Consider the following 19572-nt stretch of genomic DNA (forward strand, 5'->3'; position numbering starts at 1 on the left):
GCGCTTCACAGGGGGCTCCCAAGCACTGAGGATGTCACCTAGACAGGGGACGAAACGTCTGCAACACAAATTCCCAGCTCGGCGAACAGAACCACAACAACGAGCACCCGAGCTACAAATCTTCTCACAAACTTTGAATATCCCAACCCAATCTAGTCCCACCTGCCAGCACCCGGCCCATATACCTTCAAACCCTTCCTATTCATATACCCATCCAATTGCCTTTTAAATGTTGCAATTGTACTAGCCTCCACCACTTCCTCTGGCAGCTCATTCCATACACGTAGCACCCTCCACACAAAAACATCGCCTCTTGGGCCTCTTTTATATCTTTCCCCTCTCACCCTAAACTTATGCCCTCTAGTTCTCTTCCCCCACCCCAAGGAAAAGACTTTGTCTATTTATCCAATCCACACCCCTTATGATTTTATAAACCTCTGTTAAGGTCACCCATCAGCCTCAATATGGTGAGTTCAGTTGAGTTTCTGGTCCATGATAACACCCAAAATATTGATAGAGGGGTATGGGGCGATTCAGTGATGACACCATTCAATGTCAAGGACCAGTGTTTAGATGGAGTCTAATTGGTGATGGTCATAATCTGGCATTTGTCTGGCATGAATGTTACTTGCCACTTGTCAGCTCAAGCCTAGATATTGTCTTGATCTTGTTGCATTTTATATATTTAAAACATTTATATAGCTTTGTTCAACAGTCACAAGATATCCTAAAGCAATTTGTAACTAAAAACAATTTTGACGTGGTGTTGTTATGCAGACATGCTGATTGGTAATTTGGACCTAGGAGCTTCCTATATGAAAATGTGATTAGTTCATTGTGACGTCCATTGAGAGCTATATTTTCACCAGGATTCTAGGAAATCCCATGATCTTTTTATGGATCCTTTTGCAGCCAATGGGATCAAAGCTTTAACACCTCATCCAAAAGGCGATGCAGTACAGGATTATTCCTTTAAAACTGTACTCCAAAGTGCTACTTTGGATTATTTGCTCACAATTGAAACATTACAGGAGTCAACATCTTTCTGCTTTAGAAGACTGATAAGCACTGGACTAAGGCTGGTAAAATGTATTTCAAGTATATGACAATATTCAAGCCCAACATAAAAGAATAAATCGAATACATTTTCTGAAATTTTAGCTCTTTTCCATCACAGGGATACATTTCATACAATAGAATGCTAAAATGCCGTAAGTGGTTCTGATATAGATTGCCATAAACCAAGTAAATGGCCCAAAGAAAACAAAAACTGAAAATACTCAACAGATCTCTCAGCATTGCAGACAGAATTGATGTTTCACATTGACTTCATGGTTTCCAAAACAAGACTGTTCTCCTGAAAAATTAACTCTTACTCTTCCCAGATGTTGTAAATCAGAGCACTTTCAGTATTGTCTATTGATATTTCAGACTGTTTGCATTACTTCTGTAAGTAAATAATTTTGATCTGAAGGGTAGCAATCTTACCTTCACTACTGCATTTGCATATTGCCTGAGAAACCAAAAAGAAAATGCAATCATTGCACAAATTCCAATATGTAATACAGAAAACTGAAATTTTAGTAACAGAATCAAACCTACCAAAACAGCATCAAACATGTCTTCAATAAGAGTCATAAGTGCTTCGCTAGATTTTAATTCTGTAGTTTTCATAAATTCAGTTGCTCGTTCAAACCAGAGGAGCATGTAAAACAAATAAAATTTGTTTCCAAAATATTTTATTTCCTGGTAATTATTCTCAAAGCAAACAACAATTCTGGGTACATTTAGCTGCAGTTCTTAGTAAAGTGGCATAAATTGGGCCTTTGATTATTTCTACATAATAGGAAATACTTTGTAAAAAGTAGTCCTTAGGTGATTAATTCTTAATTAGCAACTTATATCATACGTTGTGTATATACGTTCAGTAATTGTAAAAATTTAAACTTTTTTGGTTGACCATCCCAGAAGTACTTGGAGAATTAATCTCAGTTCTTTTGACATTAAAAATATAGGCTGATAATTCAGCCAAAATGCTCAATTCGATATAATCTGACTCAAATTGCTGCCATACTTGCTGACTTTGTCCAGCAATTTTGTTTCCCTGCACATTCCCCCACCCCCTAAATTTCCAGCATCTATAAGCTTTTGCTTTTAGAAAGTTTGAAGTGAAACTCTCATTCATGTGTTTGTGGATGCTACTGTCTAGACCAGCATTCATTGTTCGTCTCTAATTGTTCAGAAGGCAATGAAAAGTCAACTATTTTGCTGTGGGTCTGGAGTCACTATGGGCCAGACTAGATGATAAGGACAGCAGTTTTTTCCCGATTCCTACATTGAAGTTGTTCTGCTATTACTCTACAACTGCTCTAATCTTTCATTTTTACCATTAATACTTCTGTTTTAGCTCTGACAATGTATTTGCCAAAACACATTGCCACAGAAGCAATTCATTCCTTAGTGACGGACTCTAGTTTGGACTCGGATTCCAACTGAAGTTTCATCCTTCATTTTTCAAATCCAGTCAAGATTTAAAGCTATCACCATGATGTAAAACACTGCTCATACAGCTGTTTTAGCCACAACCCAAGACCCACACAGTGCCATGCACTACAATGTGCACATTATTGATGATGCTCTGCATCACTGCCTCACGCTATTACAGAGCTCTCCTACCTTTGGAGTTCCACTTTTGAGTTGGCTTGTTCGACAGTCAAACAGGAAACTTCCTCTCTTCCTTTCAAACACGGAATTCCAGCTACAACAAATTCGGCAGGTGTCCACAACCCTCAATCTTTCTACCCTCCCCTGACACCATCCCTTGTTCTAACCCCATTTTGGTCAGGTATTCACTGTCCCTTGCCTGATTCTCAATGCTCTCTAATCAGCAAAGGACTTAGTTTATCCCTCTGTCAGGTTGTGGGTTTGCTTGCTAAGCTTGATTGGTTTGTTTTCAGACATTGTCACCATCCTAGGTAACATCATCAGTGATCCTCTGGTGAAGCATGTGTTTTGCCCCACTTCCTATTTGTGTGTTTTGGTTTGTTGGGGTGGGTGATATCATTTCCAGTTCTGTTTCAGTGAGGTTGGCAAATGGAGTCCAAATTAAGTTTGTTAATGGAATTCTGATTTGAATGCCAGGTCTCTAGGAATTCCCATGCGCAGCTTTGTTTGGCACCTCCCAGGATATTTTCTATTCCATTCTTAGCAGTCCCCACCCATAATTCTTTCTGCCTACAACAATGTCATTAGTGTGGCATTCTACTCTCAGCCAGAATTAGAGAAGTTTATCAATTTTGCTTCCAATTTCCATCTTCGACATGGTCCATTTCTAACACCTTCTCTCCCTTCCTCTAATTCTGTTTTCATTTCTGGGTTAGACTACCCACTAAAATACATTACAAACCCATTAACTCCTACAGTTACCTCAAACATTTCTCACACTTGCTCCTTTTAATAATTCCATCCCATTGTCCCAATTTCCTCCAATGATGCCAAGTTCCACTATCACAATTGTTTCCTCAACTAACGATTAGCCCCACCCACTCTGTGGTTGATAGGCTGGACACAGTCGAGAGATCTATCTTCCCATTTCTGCCCTTTTCCTTTCCCCTCAGTCCCATAACAGTGACAGTGTTCACCTTGTCTTCATTACAGCAATCTCTGAATTCAAAAGATTTATTCTCTACCATTTTCACACCAAGCATCTTCACCACCTCTCCACAGTCATTATTCCAGAAGAAGTGCTTTGGTTCGCTCCTTACACTCTCTCATTCCCCTATGGCACCTTCTTTCAATTACAGAAGATGCAACACTTGTCCACTCACCAGCTTTCTCTTTCCAAAGCTTAAACTCACCTTCCAGGTGAAGCAGTGATTCACTTGTTCTTCTTTCAAAATCACCTGATGAAGGAGCGTCGCTCCGAAAGCTAGTGTGCTTCCAATTAAACCTGTTGGACTATAACCTGGTGTTGTGAGATTTTTAAACTTCTTTCAAAATGTAATAGGTCATTCAATTTTTTAAAAGGGAAATCTTGATCATGGTGTCACCCACATCGGTCTTCAATGGTTTTGTTTCTTTTTAACCATTCCATTCTCCCCACCCCCTCCCAAGAAGTTATTCCAATGTTAGCTGTGATTTCCTTTGCAGGTTCTCTTATCCCCACACATCCTGCTTGTTGCCTTAATAGGTTTGATCATTTTATAGCTCTCCTGGTGCAAATTTTCTTTGTTTCCCCCCAATCCCATTTGTGCAGTTCAGCAACAATGATAAATAAGTAGGTCTTTGGTCTATTAAAAAGTTTTGATATCTTACTAATACTTTCATCGGCGTCTGTTTACTCACCAATAGTCCTGCTGAGGTTAGCATGGTCAGTGAGAGTAAAGAATTTCAAATAGCAAAAGGCACGAAAAGATAGCCAGTAAATTACAAATGCATATGTAAAATTTAACTGAATCGCTGAACACAGCAATTTGCCGAGAGGACTCGATGGGCCGAATGGCCTTCCTTCCACTCTTATGTCAATGTCTTATGAATAGAAGAATGATAAGTGATTGATTTATGCTTGCGCTTCACTTTGTGTACATGCCTTCAAGCAAATTGACTGCCATTTGCTAAATTCTCTCCGTGAGTACATTTTTATTTTCAGTTAAGGACACAAATAGACTTATATTTTCTGCCAATATGATAAAAATCAGCTACCCCACTGTCCTAAATATGAAACGCATGCATTCAGCCATTTTTCCAAAACATTTTTGCCACTCCAGAATAAAAATTCTACCAACTACATTTAAATTGAGAAGGCAGGTTTTGTTTCTTATAAATACTTATCTTCTGAATAAGTCCATGTTTAATTAGACAACAGAGACCATCCTCCATATCCTCTTTACAGAACCTCTGCAAGGCTTTCAACAGTAATGAGACATTTGTGAACTGATTTTTGTCCATTTCCTGAAAAACAGAATGTTAAGCTGTAACAAGTAATCTGAGTTAGCTGGAGAACTGTGTTATTAATAAATAATGGCACTGTAAGAAAAGGTGCATACCTTGTGAGCTAGTTTATCGAGCTTGTTTACAAATGGCTTATTGCATTTCTGAGGTGGATATTCAGCTTCATTTGACAGAAATTCCTCCAAGGCTTGAAATCCATTGATATTAAAGGCACCTTCAATGAGCGAACAAAGCTGCAATAAAAGAGACACAACATTTTAGTCTAGTAACCTGAAGGAGGAACCATTTAAGATGTTAAACTTAGTGAATTCTTACAATCTTATACACCACAATCACCTGAAGGAGCAGCGCTCCAAAAGCTAGTGCTTCCAAGTAAACATAGAACAGTACAGCACAGAACAGGTCCTTCGGCCAATTATGTTGTACCAAGGATTATTCCTAATCTAAAATAAAATAACCTAACCTACGCACCCCTCAATTCACTGTTGCCCATGTGCATGTCCAGCAGTTGCTTAAATGTCCCCAATGACTCTGCTTCCACCACCACCACTGGCAACGCATTCCATGCATTCACAACTCTCTGCGTAAAGAACCTTCCTCTGACATCTCCTCTATACCTTTCTCCTAATATCTTCAAACTATGACCCCTTGGACCAGTCAATCCTGCCCTGGGAAAATGTCTCTGGCTATTGACTCTATCCATGCCTCTCATTACCTCGATCAGGTCACCTCTCTTCCACCTCCTCTCCAGAGAGAAAAGTCTGAGCTTATTCAACCTCTCATCATAAGGCAAACACTCCAAGTCCAGGCAGCATCCTGGTAAACCTTCTTTGCCCCCTCTCCGTATCTTTCCTATAGTAGGGCGACCAGAACTGGACATAATATTCCAAAGTGTGGTCTCACCAGGGACTTAGAACATAGAACAGTACAGCACAGAACAGGCCCTTCAGCCCACGATGTTGTGCCGACCACTGATCCTCATGTATGCACCCTTATATTTCTGTGACCATATGCATGTCCAGGAGTCTCTTAAATGTCCCCAATGACCCTGCCTCCACAACTGCTGCTGGCAACGCATTCCATGCTCTCACAACTCTCTGTGTAAAGAACCCGCCTCTGACATCCCCTCTATACTTTCCTCCAACCAGCTTAAAACTATGACCCCTCGTGTTAGTCATTTCTGCCCTGGGAAATAGTCTCTGGCTATCGACTCTATCTACGCCTCTCATTACCTATGCATGTCCAGTTGTCTCTTAAATGTCCCCAGTGACCTTGCTTCCACAACTGCTGCTGGCAACGCATTCCATGCTCTCACAACTCTCTGTGTAAAGAACCCACCCCTGACATTCCCTCTATACTTTCCTCCAACCAGCTTAAAACTATGACCCCTCGTGTTAGTCATTTCTGCCCTGGGAAATAGTCTCTGGCTATCGACTCTATCTATGCCTCTCATTATCTTGTATACCTCAATTAGGTCTCCTCTTCTCCAACGAAAAAAGTCCGAGCTCAGTCAACTTCTCCTCATAAGATAAGCCCTCCAGTCCAGGCAGCATCTTGGTAAACCTCCTCTGAACCCTCTCCAAAGCATCCACATCTTTCTTATAATAGGGCAGCCAGAACTGGACGCAGTATTCTAAGTGCGGTCTAACCAAAGTTTTATAGAGCTGCAACAAGATCTCACGACTCAAACTCAATCCCTCTGTTAATGAAAGCCAAAACACCATATGCCTTCTTAACAACCCGGTCCACTTGGGTGGCCATTTTAAGGCAAACTTTACAATTGCTGAGATGATCTTGCAAATGTGAGCTGGTTATAGTTCCTTGAAGGAAAAAGTCAGCAGAAAATCAATGGAAGGCTTCAAAATCAAAATTCTATAGTACTGTATAGCTAGTCCCCACAAAGAAAAAAAAAAGTGATACTGTCAGCTCTAGAGCTCTCTAGCTATCCAGTAGTATATGGGGCAAGATAAAGCAACAAACAAAAAACAAGGCTGGAAGTGATCTAAAAAAAAATTAAGCTTCCTGAAGTATAGAAGGTTTCACAGGTAAAAAGAAAATTAGAAAAGCAAAGAAGATATGAAAACATATTGATTGGTAACAATGGAGGGAAACCAAAAGATACTTACCTAAAAGAACAAGGTGACAACTGAGGAAAAAGTTAGACGTATTAGATGTGCTTGGTGACTGGTGTATGGATACAGAAAATGTTGGGGGTGTTCTTAAATACTTTGTCTTTACAAAGTGAGGGAATGATGCTGACATTTTAGTTAAAGAATAATGAGATGGAACATACCAAAAGAAATAACCACCTTGAAAATGGGCTAAATTTCCTACCCAAGGTAGGAAATCCAGCCTAGGAGGAAATAGATATTTCAAACAACATCATCCTATACTCACTAAATACAGGAGAAGTGCCAGAGTGTTAGAGGTCTGCAAATATTATATCATTATCTAAAAATAAAATTGCAAGGCATGGGCTAAGAATTTATGTCAGTCAGCCTGACAGTAGTGGTGGACAAATTACAGTATTGAGATAGGATTAAGTGCTACTCGGAGAGGCACAGATTAATCAGGGATAGTAAGCATGGTTTTGTTAAAGGAAGGGTGGGTCTTACTAATAGAGTGGTAACAAGGATGGTTAGTGAGATAGTGCAGTGAATGTTGTCTACATGGATTCTAATAAGGTATTTAAACAGGGTCTCATGGCAGACTAGTCTGAGCACAAAGCTCATGGAATATAGGGGTATTTAGCAAATTGGATCCAAAATGGCCTGTGGTTTCTCACCATAAACCAATGGTTAGCAGATGATTTTGCAAGTTGAAAGTACTTTCCAGTATGTTCGATAGGGCTCCATCTTGAATTGCTTGCTCACCATTGGGGCGGCATGGTGGCTTAGTGGTTAGCACTGCTGCCCCACAGCACCAGGGTCCCAGGTTCAATTCCAGCCTCAGGCAACTGTCTGTGTGGAGTTTGCACATACTCCCTGTGTCTACTTGGGTTTCCTCCGGGTGCTCCGGTTTCCTCCCACAATCCAAAAATGTGCAGGTCAGGTGAATTGACCATGCTAAATTGCCCCATAGTGTTAGGTACATTAGTCAGAGAGAAACGGGACTGGGTGGGTTACTCTTTGGAGGGTCTGTGTAGACTTGTTGGGCCAAAGGGCCTGTTTCACACTGTAGGGTATCTAATCTAATTGTATATTTAAAAAATGAAACGGAAATTGAGAAGCATGATTTGGAAATGTGCAAATCATAAAAGATAGGCTGATAATTGCTAGTATGAAGACTGATGTCAACTGGAGGAGGCTTTCAACAGTTTGAGACAGAAAAGTAACAAATGGAATTCACTCCTGAACAGAGACGTTAAGCATTTAGAAAAGTAAATAAAGCAAACAAACACATAATAAGCAGGAGGTGAAGGAAGAGAGCTTGGACACATTCACAGGTCTCTGAAGTGGTAGGAAAAAAAGCAAGCAAGGTATGCAGTATGCATTCCTTCATTGGGCAAGATACAAATGCAAAAGCAGGGATGTAATGATTGAGACGATAAATGATACTGGTTCGTCTACACCTGGGGTTGCATGCAATCCTGGTTAAGACATGACAGGAAGAATATAATTCCTGAGTGCAGAGGATATTTAAAAGGTTTGAAAAGTGTTCCTTAGAAGAGGCGACTGAGAGATGATTTGAGATGTACAAAATGAGGGGCTCAGATAGTGGCAAGGGAAGAGTTTTGGTTGCTGTTTTGACATCAATTCCAATGTTACCAGTTTAAATTATGCCCCAGGATACTAAAACACAATCAAGTATGAATTTATTGTTTTGCCAACATCAAATTAATGAGATGATCTGATGTGGGGGAATATAAGAATGCGGACATTTTGAAAATTGGTCAAAAAGCAACTGCCATGTTCCTGTCGACCTAATCGTCAAACATCTTGCTCTCAAAGAAATTAGAAAACACAACCAAAAGGTACCTTTTCATGTGAAGCATACACACAATAAAAAAGACAGACAACACATAGGTAGATCGTAGCCAGAAGACATAGAAGACAGACTGTATTGTTTTGAAATTAAATTGATGTAATTTTAATAAGTGTGTCTTATTGGAACAGCAAACTGTTATAGAGTTGGAGGCAGATAGTAAGCAGTTCAGAGAAAAGGTGGCTTAGTGTTGTGAATACTTGTTGTTCAATGTTCGCTTTTAGAAGTTTAAAAATAAATTAATATTATTTTCTTTAAATAGTGGAATTTGGGAGTTCTCTGTCACTCATTTTAACAGGTTGAGGGGAGGTGAGCTTTAGAGAGTGTTTGGTTTTAATTAACAGAGGGGCTCACCATCGTGTCATAACACTACCAAGAGTTCCGTGAAGAAGTTATCTATTGTTCAGTATTTACCTTTCAACTTGATCTTGAAGATAATAAAATTACTCTTGATTGTAATTAACGCCAAGCTTCTTGTTGCTTCAGTTTCTTAACCAGATTCCCCTACATATCTACTGTTAATCTTGATTGTACCTTTTAAAAGTTAACAACAATTATGAACCAGTGATGAGAAATCTTACCATTAATTCCTTTTTAACTGGCATAATTTCAGTCACTCCTTTATTTGCCCAGTACAATTCTTCTTCCTGGAAGGATTAGAAAAAGTTTACATTCAAAAAATACTAGTGAACTTTATTAAAGACAGGCAACATGCAAAGATTCATTCTTAGAAATCAGACCTGGTTGAAACCATTTAAAACACCTGAAGGTGCGATATCAGGGGATTCAATGGACTCTCCGTTTCTACAAACGGTGCTCCATCCCCTTTTAAAGAGATTAGTCAGCCATTTTGAAGAGGTGAAAGGGTGGAATTAAATGCAGGAGAGTACTGGTGGTAACAATTGAATAATGGAATCTTCCCCCAAATGAGAATGGTAGGGAAATCAAAGTCACCATTTGTTGCACATCTCTATACAACTAAATGACCAAAAAACTGCATAGCAAGACAATTGCACTGCTGGACTCTAAATAACTGATACAAGTGCCCATTATAATAAAGTCAGCCTTAAACACAATAGCATATTGAAAGTTGACTACTTGACCAGGATATTGCAAGGATTATAAACAAATGAACCAAAGAACTGTAGATGCTGAAAATCAAGATCAGAAATTTCTGGAAAAATTGCTAATCTGGCAGCATCAAGAGAGAAAGCAGACAATGTTTCAAGTTGAGTGACTTGAAATAATGACTCTGCTTTCCCTCCTCAGATTCTCAACAAACGTTGAGTTTTGCCAGAAATTTGTGTTTGTATTATTGCAAAGTCTGTTTTTAACTTTGTGAAATGCCTTGGGTTTTAGTCTAGTACCAACTGGCAAGGCAGATGACCTTGACTGAGCATTTCTGCTTAGACAGTTTCTTTAACAAGAGAGCCCAGTACTGCACCAACCAGCAATGATATTTAATACAGTGACAGTATTCCTATCTGAGCCTGGAGGCCAGAGTTCAAATCTCACCTGTTCCAGTTGTGTGCAACATCTCTAAACAGTTGGTTAGAGAATATCTATGATGAGACTTCAGCATAAGAATTAGGATTTGATCTATGCTGTGATTTGCATTTAAGCATTTAAATGCTGCTCCACATTCAATACTGTATATGAGCATTAAATAAAATTCAAATATATATTGTGTAGCATTAGGACATAAAATATTAAATTAGAATAAATGCAAGCAGTAACAATCCAGTGAATGAAAACAGTATGTAAAATCAACTACAGTGTGAACAATTATTGACACATTCTCAATTTACAATGCTGTACACAACTCATTACAGCAAATGAGTTCTATTACAAGAGAAAAAAAGATCTTAAACACAGGACGATGGGATACAATGATGATTTCGCAACCACCACCTCATCTATTTATGTCACTCATTGTCATTTGGTAGTATAGAATCTGTATATTGTGAAAAACAGTCAAAACATTTCATCTTGCAATAATCAGGACAATTTGCAAGTAATAAGGAACACACGTTGTAGGAGAGGACAGTGCTGGTTGTTAGCTATACGGCAGGTAACTGATGTATTTTTCAATCTTTAAATTTTCAACCAGTCAAATTGATTCAGATGGTAGAGGCATTGTTGCCACTGGGGGCAGAAACGAACCACAGAATACGGGCATGTATTTTCTAGATTTGAAAAAAGAGCAGTGTATGCAAATCTAATTGAAGAATTACACTCAACCAATTTAGGATTGTCAATCATTGAATCATACCTAATGTTAACCTTTGAGTTTTGCAAGCAAATACTAGTTGGGCATAGCCAACATTTTGCTTGTTACAAGTGGCTGAAAGGTACATGTTTACTATCTGTCAGTCTTGCTTCACTGTGTGATAAGCAGAACATGTTTAGGCTTGATGAAAGCCTCATACATTGATACTTCTTGAGAATTTGTTCTGATCAATGCAACATGAAAATCTCCAAAGTGTAATCAGCAATGCCTATTTTATTGTTAAATCTCTAGTGTAGCTGGATTCGTTTAGAATTATTCTGATGATTAACGAGTACATTGATCGCTTCTATTATCTTGTCACTAACAGCTGGTATTGATTTTTGATTGAGGATAAACAAAAGAATGTTTTAATAAACACAACGTAGTAAGTGTTGAAAACGCAAAATGGAGTAAATATTTTGATTCTTTCAAATTTTGTTCAACGGAAAACCGAAATGTGCACTGTTAGAAAGTGTGGCGTATCCAAATATCCACATCGTTCTTTTCAAGTGCAATTTGTAAAACGTCCATTGCAAAAAAAATACATCCATGAATATTTTCAAATAGAGAATTTGGGGATCTATCCTACCATGATTTGTTTAATTTACTCCTTAATAATGTCAGGTTTCAATTTGCATTTCAAGACGTAATACGGGATGCCTAGTTACATGCCAGAGAATCATCGCCCCTACAATTTAAAACATCTTTCCCCTATTGACGTTACAATTGTGTTCAGGTGCCTCCCCTTACTGTTACAGTACAGATAAACAACCCAAAAATCATAGTACACCACAGTTTTGGCTCCATTAAAAAAATTTATAGCATCATTGCGAAAGAATTCGGCCCATCGGGTCCACACTAATCCTCTGAAGAACATCTCACCCAAACCCCACCCCCATAACTCGTGTTAAATTATCTTGCCTGCACATTCCCCAGACACTTTGGACAATTTAGCAAATCGAAGGTAGACATACAGGAATTATACCAGGACTAAGCTAATAAATATTAATTTCAAGTAGAATTCTTACCTTCAGAGGAAATTGAAGGAATAGAATTCTAAACTACGAAGGTTGATGTAAAGAAAATACTTTTATCAGTGGATAAGCCTAAAACGAAGGTTGTGTAGTCTAACAATACATTCATGTAAATTCTCTTCAACTAGAAATCTGCCGTTGCAATATGAAACTTGTCACAGGAAGTATTGAAAGAAATAGCATAGTCAGATTTCAGGGGAAACTGGTAAAAATGGAGGGAGAAACGAATAAAGTCGCGCTTTGGTTGGATAAATAAGGCGGCAGCAAGGCTGGTTTGGAACATAATGATCATACATGGTCCATTGCACTGAACAGGCATTAGCTACAAAATCTTACTCTAGATCGATCCACTGACAAGAAATAGACTAATCTTCTCCACAATATTTAATTTGAAAATAAAATACATTTCAAGTTTAAACCAGAAAGCCATTGAAGAACAAGTCGATTTAGACAAATCCCTTTAAAGAGAAAATTATTGCACTGAATGCTTGACACCTGGCTTTCTGAAGATGGTTAATGATTAATCAGACGGAAACAAGCTGCACGTGTGCAAGTGGGACACCAGGAAGAAATCCAATTATCCAATCCATCAAAATAGGTGATTTTAAAATTCAACTGTCGTCCAGATTGAACAAAATTACAGGGTTCTTTATAATTAAATAGTTTTGACTCTCAGCCACGTTTCAACAGTCTAATAAATGAATTTGAAGTTGGAGATGAGTGTTTTCTAAACAACGTCCTACAATTCTCACATATACTTTGATATCTAAACTTATTTTTACTTTAAAACTAAAACTAAAACCATCAACATACCCCATCCAAAATAAATTGGCCAAAACTGGATCACCCCTAAAACAAAATTAAAAGCTGAACTGTCGTGGAAAGTATTCTGACAAATATTTTTACTATAATAAAACGAACAAGTTCGATCATTTCAAACATTAGTCAACAATATCTAGAAGGTACGACAGAAAGCAATAATTTCAAAACAACATTCGGGAAGTTTAGATTTCAGTTGCTTCCAAAAACAGGCAAATTCCAGACTACTCCGTGACACCATCCCTCCAACAAACAGAATAGTGCCGAATCGGTCTTACACAACCCAAACGTTAGTGAACTACAATAAATGCAGCTTATATTTTGATAAAATGGTTCGCTCCTCACTCACTCGTAAGCAGGTTAACTATCGGACATGGAGGCGCTTTTGTCTGAGCCTCAGTCTGCTTTTTGACTCCGTCCGCTATAATAACTTCGAACTCGTCTTCAGCATATTGATACTACTTTCTTCCAGACTAAAGGAGTACCAACTTTCCAAATCATGCTCTGCTAATCCCCCGCAAATTCTGAATGCGAACCTTGAGTGGAAGAGAGAAGATCCAGTTCTCAAAGTCTATTTCAGAATCACGTTATTAGATAGAGCTAGGAAGAATGCTCTGCTGAGAGTCTGGGGAGTGAAGGACCAAATTCGTTTACATAATCTCTGCATTGTTACCTGAAATACACACCATTTATCATAAAATCAAGCAGATTGAAGAATTGAATGCATAATTTAAACAGCGGTGTGGGTGATGTTTGATTCATGGGACAATGACACTGATATTGGGAAAAGAAGTAGGTGGCTGGAATTGGTGTTTTAAACTTTCAGAGTGAGGAACGCATCAGGTCAAGAGAGATTTAGAAATCTAAGGAGTAAAATGAAGGCAGTACTGAGATTTGGGTGAACACAATACAGCAGGAAAGGATAGACACTTCTGCGGTCGTAGTGCATCAGCCGATAAAGTCGGAAGAGATTAGTCAATTAGTCATTTCAGCACAATAAGTGTTCAATATCCATTCACATCCCGTAATCCTACATATTAAGTTTCTTCAAATTCATTTCCTTTTGAAATTATTGATCATCTCTGCTCAGAGGACCCCTGAAAGCAACGAATTCCACATCACTAAAAGTTATGTGCGGCCGAATCTTACCAAAAGTGTCATTTTTGGCGAGATTCGTGGAGGATTTCACTTCACTAGCCCTAGTGTTTTCTTGTGCTATCTTCTCAAATCGTCTGGTTAATTAGGCATAATGTATGGCACCGCACTCAGACTCTCTCACTTACCACAGGTGGCAACTGCTGGGATTTCCGTACGGGCCTACCTTTAAACCTCAACTATGTCCAGCCAAGTGATAACTGTCTCGAACAGTTATCAGCAGATGTCATTGACAGCCCTTTCTGGTGGCCGTCGTGGATGTGTCAGAGTGGGGTTGGCTGCGCGTGGAGCATACTCCGAGCCGTCAGTGATTAATGGAGGGCAAGAAGACCAAGCAGAAAGCTGGAGTCGGCAGGATACCGCTTTGAGTTTCTTAATGGGAACTGTTACTGTCCACTTTCTATGCTGCAGGTGGGAAAATGGGATACTGCACATCAGTGACGTGAGATGACATTTTGATGAAGATAATAATAACAGCCAAACATTCTGCTCACCACCCACGAGCAAGAATCTCACTGTTCAACACTTGTTTAGAAAATGGGATTGTTTGCTGCTTGCTCCTTGTTGCTGATCGCATGTACTTTTCCCAACTTTCTCACCATTGCCCACGCTGTTCAGGAGCTCAATCAACAGGTGCATTATAGGAAAGCTCCACAAATGCACTTCAACCAATAGAAATTTTAATAACTGATCAGATGCTCAGGCATTGAGTTGGCATGTTGGCATGACAGACTGGGAATCTCTCCAAGTCTTACACTTTTTTTAAAGTGACCAAACCAGCCCATTTTTATAGGGGGAGAAAGTGAGGTCTGCAGATGCTGGAGATCAGAGCTGAAAATGTATTGCTGGAGAAGCGCAGCAGGTCAGGCAGCATCCAGGGAACAGGCGAATCGACGTTTCGGGCATAAGCCGAAGAAGGGCTTATGCCCGAAACGTCGATTCTCCTGTTCCCTGGATGCTGCCTGACCTGCTGCGCTTCTCCAGCAACACATTTTCAGCATTTTTATAGGGGAACAATTAATAAATAATTAAATCAGAAAAGGAAGGGACTTGTTTTCTGGCTGGAGGTTGACTAGTGGTGTTCCACATGGACTAATACTGGGATCTCTGCTGTTGACTTGAATAAAAGTGTAGATGGATGGGTTAGTAAGTTTGCAAATGATACAAAGATTGGTGGAGTTGTGGATATTGTGATACAGCAGGATATAGATAATTTGCAGATATGGGTGGAGAAATGACAAATGGAATTTAATCTGGATTCACTTCAGGAAATCAAATGTTAAGGAAAAATATACGGTTAATGGTAGAAACCTGAACAGCACTAATGTACAGAGGGATCTTGGAGTTGAAGTCCATAGTTTCCTGAAAGTGGTCACACAACTAGGTAGGGTGGTAAAGAAGGCATCTGGCATGCTGGTCTTTATTGGTTAGAGCATTGAGTACAAGAGTCAGGATGTCATGTTGCAGCTTTATTAGACTTTTTGGTTATTCTAATTTTGGTCACCACATTACAGAATGGATGTGGAGGCCCAGAGAGGGTGCACAAGAGGTTTACCAGGATGCTGCCTGGATTAGAGGGTATGAGCTATAAGGAGGAGCGAGAAAAACTCCAGGTTATTTTCTAAGGAACAGTGAAGGCTGTGAACAGAAGTCAATAAAATTATGAGATGCATAGATGGGCTGATGGTCAGAATCATTTTCCCCAGCGGAAATGTAAAACTGGGGGACATGCATTTAAGATGAGAGGTGGAAAGTTCAAAAGAGATGTGTGGGGCAGGTTTTGTTTTATATAGTGTTAGAAGTCTGGAACACAATGCTGCCAGGGGTGGTGCTGGAAATGGTTAGGATAGGGGCATTTAAGGGACTTTTAGATAATCACGTGCAAGGAGTGGAGAGATATGTACCAAGTGCATGCAGAAAGAATTAGTTTAATATGGCATCATGTGTTGTACGGTCCTATGTTCTATATTCAATGATCTTACATGCTTCAATAGTATTACTGATCTTGATATCAGCTATGAAGTCCAAGCCCTGCACCATCCATCATTTATTAGAAATTCTTACACATCTGTGGATATTGATAGGATCACTCATGCAGCTAACTTTGCTAAAGAGTGTCAGGCAGCCAAAGTGAATATCTCCATTAGTAGCAAGTGAGGACTGGAAATGCTGGTGATCAGAGTCGAGAGTGTGGTGCTGGAAAAACACAGCTGGTCAGGCAGCATCCAAGGAGTAGGAGAATCGACGTTTTGGTCCATTCTCCTGCTCCTTGGATGCTGTCTCACACTCTCGACTCTGAATATCTCCATTAGTATTGAAAAAGAAACCTGAGTTTATTTTGAGGATGCATCAAGTATTCATAGTTAATTAATTTCTTTTGAAGTGCATTTTAATTTGTATGCAATGATTTCTCAGAGAACTAGGAGACATGGCACTGAATGATTAATTGAGTAATAAAAAAAGGTAAGCATTGAATAAACATAGGAGTGATGACATAGTGATAATGTTACTTGACTGGTAGTCCAGAGGATCAGGTTAACACTCTGGGGATATGACTGCAAATCCCACCATGGTAGCTTGGTGGAATTTAAATTCAATGGTCAAAATCTAGAGTTCAAAACTAGAATCAGCAATAGTTAAGGGGTGGATCAATAAAGAATCATTGCCAGATATTTAAGGAGATATTTCAGAATCATTTCATTGAGAAAGAAGAGTTCCAAGGAGAGGATGTGAACCAAAGAGTTTAAAACGTATTATGAATCTTAATGAAAAAGCATATCAGTGTGCAAAAACAGGTGACAAGTCAGAAGATTGGACAGAATATAAAAACAGTAAAGAATGAGAAAAACAAATAATATGGAAGGAATAATTAGAGTATGAGAAAACTCTAGCCTGAAATATAAAAATAAATAATTTAAAAACAGAAATGGTAAAACAATTTTAATTTTTTAATGTCTGTATGATAACATGTACAAAGCAACAATAAAACTTCAGAAAACAGATCATTTGGAAAGAGCACCACAAATTAATCAGCTATCAATATTTATTAAAAAAAAGGGAATATATATATATTTTTACTACCAGGCTAGAAGAAGTAAATTGACTTCCATCTCTTCAAAGTCACAGCAAGTATACAAAAACAAATTGTTTTTGTATGAGTTTGGATATAACTCTCTCAAATTAAAAATGCATTTAATTATTTTTTCTGTGAAAAGTAAGGAACCAACTAACAAGCTTTTCTTAAGTTAAAGAAAGAACAAATGTATTGACTGCAGAACTCAAGAGAAAGATACAAGCTTGTCCCTTGGCCCACACACACAAGTCCAATACAAGGGGAGATTAAGAATTATATGGTTTAGAATTCTGTAGTTGTAATTCCGCCATTGAATTTTAACCTGGGGCTGATGATGATTAGTTGGTCTCTTGGATGTAGTCAGCAAAAACCTTTATGGTTTTTGTTTTTATCTGTTTCTGTGGGATCCAGGTGCCAACATTTTCAGAGACAGAAAATGGAGACAGTATCTTCTATTCAACTGTCTGCCAAAAATACTGTCAAGAGTCTCCCTTGAAATATTCATTCCAGTGTGTATTTTCAAGAAATTCTTTGCATGGGTAAGTATCTGAGCCATTGTATCTATATCCAGTACTTTGCATTTGTTAATGTCTTCCCGAGACCATTATACAACACAGGTAGTTTTCCAATAATGCGGTAGTTGCATTCCCATGTGACACCCTGCTTTAGAAAATCATGCAATGTAAATAATGGGGCCTGTCGAAAAACAGGGTTGGGGTGAACTACCAAAAATTAGATTAGATTAGATTACAGTGTGGAAACAGGCCCTTCGGCCCAACAAGTCCACACCAACCCATACCCCTACATTTACTCCTATACCTAACACTACGGGCAATTTAGCATGGCCAATTCACCTGACCTGCACATCTTTGGACTGTGGGAGGAAACCGGAGCACCTGGAGGAAACCCACGCAGACACGGGGAGAATGTGCAAACTCCACACAGTCAGTCGCCTGAGGCGGGAATTGAACCCGGGTCTCTGGCACTGTGAGGCAACAGTGCTAACCACTGTGCCACCGTGCCGCCCACCAGAAAAATACCAGAAACAAAAACAAAAATAGTAGTTAGTCTAACACAAACTATAACAGGGTATAAGTAATCTTTAAATCCTATATTTTAATGAAATAATACAGTAAATTTAACACTTTAACACTAAAAGCACTGACTACAGCACCATGCCTTCCATTAAGCTCTTCACCAGAAAGTGCACCAGCTGCCTGACCAAGTGATACTAACACAGCAGTCTAGTTCTCTTCAAGATTCTCCTCCCAGTTTGAAATAAAGTTCTTTCTCAATGTAGACTACAATTCCCAGTTTCAAGCTAAGTTTCAAGGCTCACACAGCTGATTGCATTCCTGTTATAGCTAAACACACTGAATATGCATTTTGCATACAGAGGGTCCTGAGGCTGGATTTTGCTGTTCAGCTGATACAGGGGATGGAGTCATGTAACAGTGAATAGGAGATTTCTTTATTTAAAAAAGTCTGCAATTCACAAATTGCATTACAAACAAATTGCATTTAATCAATGCGCATTATAGGAGAACTGGCTGTAAAATACAATGCACACGGAAATAAGTCCTTCAGCCCACTAAGCCTTCGAACAATTCCTAATCTTTATTTATACCTGCTACATAATGCCTATATATGGTTTCTATCATTCTGTTATCTCCAGTTCATGTGTCTATCAATATCTATATATCATTAGATGACAATCTGACTGTTGGTCCACAATGAGGAAAATCCATTTTAGAAGACAGTTTGGTGGTAAATTGTTATTTCACTTTTATCCTTGGATATAAATGGAAGATGATGATCCATTCTACTCTTTACATGACAAGTTTTAAATCTAACTCTTTGTTTCCAAAATACCTATAGGGCAAACATCTGAGCCCCAAGATGACTTTGTTGTGAACAATACATTCCATATGATGAAATTTAATGTCTGGGTGGCTATCCCTTACATAGTCTTTTCCAATTTATTCCTGTGAGTTTGGCTACCTTCAGTTTAGGTGACTGACTATTTAGAATATCCTAGTTCATTCTAACATTTTTTTTCTGTCAATCCCAAATTCTTTTAAATTGGTTGATGAAATTTGAAAGAATAACGATCTGTATTTTATCATTGTGACACTATAACATGGATTAATAAAAATGGGTAATTATGACAGGGAATTCAAATGCATATGAATCAGCGATTGTGTACAATTTAAATCAGGTATTAATAAAGACTAATTCTCTGATTCCAAGTAATTTACATACTTTATTTGTTCCTTATTGGTATATTT

At 38.6% G+C, this 19572-nt stretch overlaps 1 protein-coding gene across 12 annotated transcripts in view; it reads right to left on the minus strand.

The window, feature by feature from the left end:
* Positions 1-14770, minus strand: part of LOC122564315 (synaptonemal complex protein 2-like) — a 277458-nt gene extending 262688 nt beyond the window's left edge. For 4 of the 12 annotated variants that reach the window (XM_043719018.1, XM_043719006.1, XM_043719005.1 and 1 more), the window contains exons 1-6: positions 14206-14324; positions 9516-9581; positions 5046-5183; positions 4831-4950; positions 1603-1707; positions 1489-1513 (exon numbers count right to left, since the gene is read on the minus strand). In XM_043719018.1, coding sequence (XP_043574953.1) covers positions 1489-1513; positions 1603-1707; positions 4831-4950; positions 5046-5183; positions 9516-9581; positions 14206-14217 — 466 coding nt within the window. In that variant the 5' untranslated portion in view covers positions 14218-14324. The other 8 variants (XM_043719015.1, XM_043719016.1, XM_043719007.1 and 5 more) reach the window with 8 other exon arrangements.
* Positions 14771-19572: the final 4802 nt, after the last annotated feature.

This window comes from Chiloscyllium plagiosum, chromosome 29, assembly GCF_004010195.1.
Source record: "Chiloscyllium plagiosum isolate BGI_BamShark_2017 chromosome 29, ASM401019v2, whole genome shotgun sequence".
Taxonomy (NCBI): domain Eukaryota; kingdom Metazoa; phylum Chordata; class Chondrichthyes; order Orectolobiformes; family Hemiscylliidae; genus Chiloscyllium; species Chiloscyllium plagiosum.